The sequence below is a fragment of the Eimeria mitis genome, genomic scaffold, assembly GCF_000499745.2.
Source record: "Eimeria mitis Houghton genomic scaffold, Emh_scaff5557, whole genome shotgun sequence".
NCBI classification, from domain to species: Eukaryota; Apicomplexa; class Conoidasida; order Eucoccidiorida; family Eimeriidae; genus Eimeria; species Eimeria mitis.
Window position 1 is genome coordinate 1,339 of NW_013573827.1, and position 293 is coordinate 1,631.

General features: G+C 39.2%; 1 protein-coding gene across 1 annotated transcript in view; it reads right to left on the reverse strand.

The window, feature by feature from the left end:
• Positions 1-201: 201 nt before the first annotated feature.
• The window catches only part of EMH_0082760 (uncharacterized protein), a gene marked incomplete at both ends in the record, with an annotated part of 1,199 nt that continues 1,107 nt past the window's right edge, over positions 202-293 (reverse strand). The window contains one exon of the mRNA XM_013500573.1: positions 202-291. Within this exon, the coding sequence (XP_013356027.1) occupies positions 202-291 (90 nt within the window). The remainder of the gene's footprint in view (positions 292-293) is intronic.

The window sequence follows — 293 nt, forward strand, 5'->3', positions numbered from 1 at the left end:
CTCTTTTTGTCTCTTTTTATTTTTATTTGTCTCCTTTTTCTATCTGTCTCCTTTTGTTTATATTTATATATTTTATATATTTTACTTTCTCTCTGTCTCCTTCTGTCTCTCTCTTCTCTCTCTCTCTTTTTGTTTCTTTTTGTCTCTATCTCCTTTCCTATTTCTCTCTTAACTAAACTCCTTTTCTCTCTGCCTCTATTCTCACATATGCTGCTGCTGCTCTTGCTGCTGCTGCTGCTGCTGCTGCTGCTGCTGCTGCTGCTGCTGCTTACCTGCTGCTGCACCGAATAGGA